This window comes from Ruditapes philippinarum, unplaced genomic scaffold (genome assembly GCF_026571515.1).
Source record: "Ruditapes philippinarum isolate M1 unplaced genomic scaffold, ASM2657151v2 ctg2368_1_1_1_1, whole genome shotgun sequence".
NCBI lineage: Eukaryota > Metazoa > Mollusca > Bivalvia > Venerida > Veneridae > Ruditapes > Ruditapes philippinarum.
The window spans coordinates 47,501-51,159 of NW_026852697.1; the positions used below are offsets into that span (position 1 = coordinate 47,501).

At 30.9% G+C, this 3,659-nt stretch overlaps 1 protein-coding gene across 1 annotated transcript in view; it reads right to left on the reverse strand.

The window, feature by feature from the left end:
• Positions 1 to 1,179, reverse strand: part of LOC132721442 (putative ferric-chelate reductase 1) — a 14,806-nt gene extending 13,627 nt beyond the window's left edge. The window contains exon 1 of the mRNA XM_060705753.1: positions 918 to 1,179. Coding sequence (XP_060561736.1) covers positions 918 to 977 — 60 coding nt within the window. The 5' untranslated portion in view covers positions 978 to 1,179. The remainder of the gene's footprint in view (positions 1 to 917) is intronic.
• Positions 1,180 to 3,659: the final 2,480 nt, after the last annotated feature.

The following is a 3,659-nucleotide window of genomic DNA, read 5'->3' on the forward strand; positions in this document are numbered from 1 at the left end:
TTCAATGTAAATCTTTTTGCTTTATTCATACGTTAGTTGAAGCAGTGTATGTATATATGAGCCGCGCCATGACAAACACTATAACAAGTAGAGAGGCTGATAGCGAACAGCATGGATCCTGATCAGATGCGCGGATGCGCAGGCTGGTCTAGATCCGTGCTGGTTTCAAACCCATTATGTTGGTTTTGTCGTGACGCGGCTCATATACAAGTATCGACCAATGAAAATCGACGATACAAACTCGTAGTACGATTTATTTAGTTCATATATATGTGATATAGATATTTGTGTATTTGTGTTTGTGTGTAGGTGTATACATTCATGTATGTATACTTGGATATTATGGGATACGCGCCTTTTGAAGCATCAAAATTGAATTTCAACCTCATATTTATCTTAAAGTGACATTATGCCCATCCAAGGCTATATAGTGAGTGACCAGGTGAATATCAAAATAAGTTTTCATTTTGCCAAAATTCCTTTTAATTTTAATAATTTACTTCCCATAAACAATGAATAATGCACAGGATCCAAATAAAATTTCTGTAAATATCTATTAGAATTTACTTATAACGATCAATTTATAAAAACAGAGTTGGGCAGTCTTTTTTATTTTAGGCAAATTAATAGTTTTCCAATATCAACTGTTGGTCAAACACCATTTTAACAGTCAATTCTTTTTTAAATATAAAGTCAGTTCAGTTCAACTTGACTATGAAAATATGAGCATAATGTTACTTTAAGATTAATATATCATAATTTTGTTTAAAACAGTAGATAATTTGTTATATATTTGATTTGATATATATATCGCTAACATCAGCATAAATTGGTTCGAAAAAGAATATTAAATTCATTAAAAAAGATCAATTTTTTGTAATGCCGAAGAATAAAAAAATAAACAAGGATCGTCTTACCTTGACGTTTATTAAGGCTGCTGAAAGTAAAATCCTGTATATTCCCAACATTATTGTCATCACATGACCAAAGAGAAACCAAGGTAAAAAACATTTCCTTCCCGACCACCAATATGTATTCACCCTATATGTCTGATATCAGGTCCGGGTCAAATCCGACATTTTTAATATGTCATGGCTTAAAATACTGTACAGGAATCTTATCGGCGTTGCACTTAAAGATAACATGAATTTCTACTCCGTGTTACGTTGTATCAATGTCAGATTTGGAATGTTATGACTTTATTTAAATTGATCTTGTGAGAGTCCCTTTGTTTCAAAACCATAATACTTTAATCTCCTCAAATTTGTTCACTTCAATTGAGGTCTTCAAGTGCTTTATATACGCGAGTTGTTTTTTTGTTAAATGGATTTTCATGTTATTAAAGAGTGCCACAGGGCGGTTAGAGATAACGTTGGCAAGGCTCACTCTGTGTTTTTGTTTCCTCCCTTATCGTTATCAAATATTTCAACTTAACCGGTGCATATTTAATATCGCATTGTAACATGGCCAGCGATTGGCTGAAAAAAAAGTGCAGGGAAAACCGTATGATTCAATTTATGCATGAGGTGATTGGATGAAGATGGGGTATTTTTAAGTATAAAAACTAATTTTGTAAGTAACACTACATTGTTTTCTGAAGAAAATGAAATATTTCATTAGTCTCTATGATAATTTTGAATTGGATATTTGCATTTATAGAAAGTGTATGTCAGTCTCTTTGAAGTCATTTTGCAAAAAAATTGGTTGGCTACCCCTATATAACAGGAACATTTTTATGTGTCAGGCATTTCATTCTGCTAGAAAAATCACCTCTTTAGCATGAAAACTCAATTTTAAGGTAGGATTAGGGACCATTTATTAAAATGTGAGTCTATATAAATATCAATATGAGTGTCTGACCTTGAAATACGAGGCAAACGTAACAACCTACTTACCGTTCTTGTTTGGGCGTATGACTATTGAAATATATCAGAATTAAAAAAAACAGTGCATTTCCAAAAAAAAAAAAAAAAAAAAAAAAAAAAAATGAAAAAAAAAAAGAAAAAAAAATGATAATGTTTGTTATATATGTGATCAAGTGTGTTTCAATAAAACTGTATCAGATACTTTGCTTAAATCTAATTTTGTTTCTAGCAGACACGTGTTATTAATTTGAAAGACACGCTTTAACAGCGTAAGACTATTTTTTCAAAAAAGTATATTGTTTGGTCTTGATATATATCGGAACATGTTGGCTTTTAATCACGTGCTATTTAACACTGAAAAAATGAAAATGTATTTTACTGTTTACAGCTGATCATTGGTGTATATAGATAAACTTTTAAAGATGTAAGTTGCTATTCCATCAGAAGACGAATTGTCTTGAAGACTTGAAGACAAATGGCGAAGAAATAATCATTTGCACTTACAAGATTTATGAAAAAATGTTCACTCAAACATTTTTTTTGCCACCGATTTTAGTAATCAGACCATCACTTTAGACTCATTCATCTGTTCATTCACAAATGATTCTCGTGTTTGCAGTATTTGCATGACGTTTCTATTCACCATCAAACAAAAGAGAAATGGTCGATTCATACAAATCTGTCATTGAAATCTTGATTTCAAGGAGATTTTATACACTTTTTAAAGCAAATGATTTGCATATTTGGTATCAAAATTTGCAGAAATGTATTAACGACACGAATGGTTTACAATTAATTGAAATTTTATTATCACCTTAACTTTGTGTACGTGTAAAATGCTGAGGTGTGAAATATCAAAGATGCATAAATGTGCATTTGGTAAATCCGTCTCAGCCAGTGGATGCTTGAATGTTTTTCATGAAACACCATTCAACACCATGTCCATATGACGTTACTTAAGTTCCATACAGTCTTGAACACTTTAGATGATCAAATTATAAAATGAACAACACAGATCCTGAAAAACTCAATGGTTGCTATGAAGTCACTTGTTGTTTAAGATAGTTTCCTACGTACGTCAATGGTTGCTTTTGAATTCGCTGGTTGTCATTTAGTCATTGGTTGCTATGGAATTACGACCCAAAAGGTTATTATTTGAATAGATTCCAAAAATCTAAATTTATAATTTTATAGTTTCAGAAGAAAAGAGCATTTTGTTTAATTCTTACAAAATTTTTTTTTCCACAGCGACAGTTTTAACAAACTCGGTAGAGTTCCACTGCGGTAGAAAGCTAGTAATTTATCTTTTAATTTCTTTATACCAAAATCATGCGATTATTTACCCTTCTATCAAATGTAGCTTGTGTACAGTATACTTTATAAATAAAGATGTAAGTATTGAAAAAATTCAGTCATAAATAGCATGTTACTTATTGATTGAATCTGGAATATATTTTTATTTTTCCTAAAATCTTAGTACATTTTTTTTTAAAGTTTGATTTTATTGAAATATTTTGACTCGTCTGTTAACGAGCGTTGCAATTATTAGATTTTTTTCTATTTTCCGTTTTGTTTATCCTTTGGGACGGCGGTAACCTAATTTTCTTTGGTTGAATGCACAGCAAAGATCTTTTGAGATCCGAATACGATCAATTATATATGAATTACAAACTTGCTTTTATAGGTAATAGTTAAAGTTTTGTCGTTTTGCCAGGACGCCTTAATATTTAAAGTGATAATTTACGGAAGCTCTGGAAGGATATTTATTACTTGTGTGTCATCATAACTGATGCA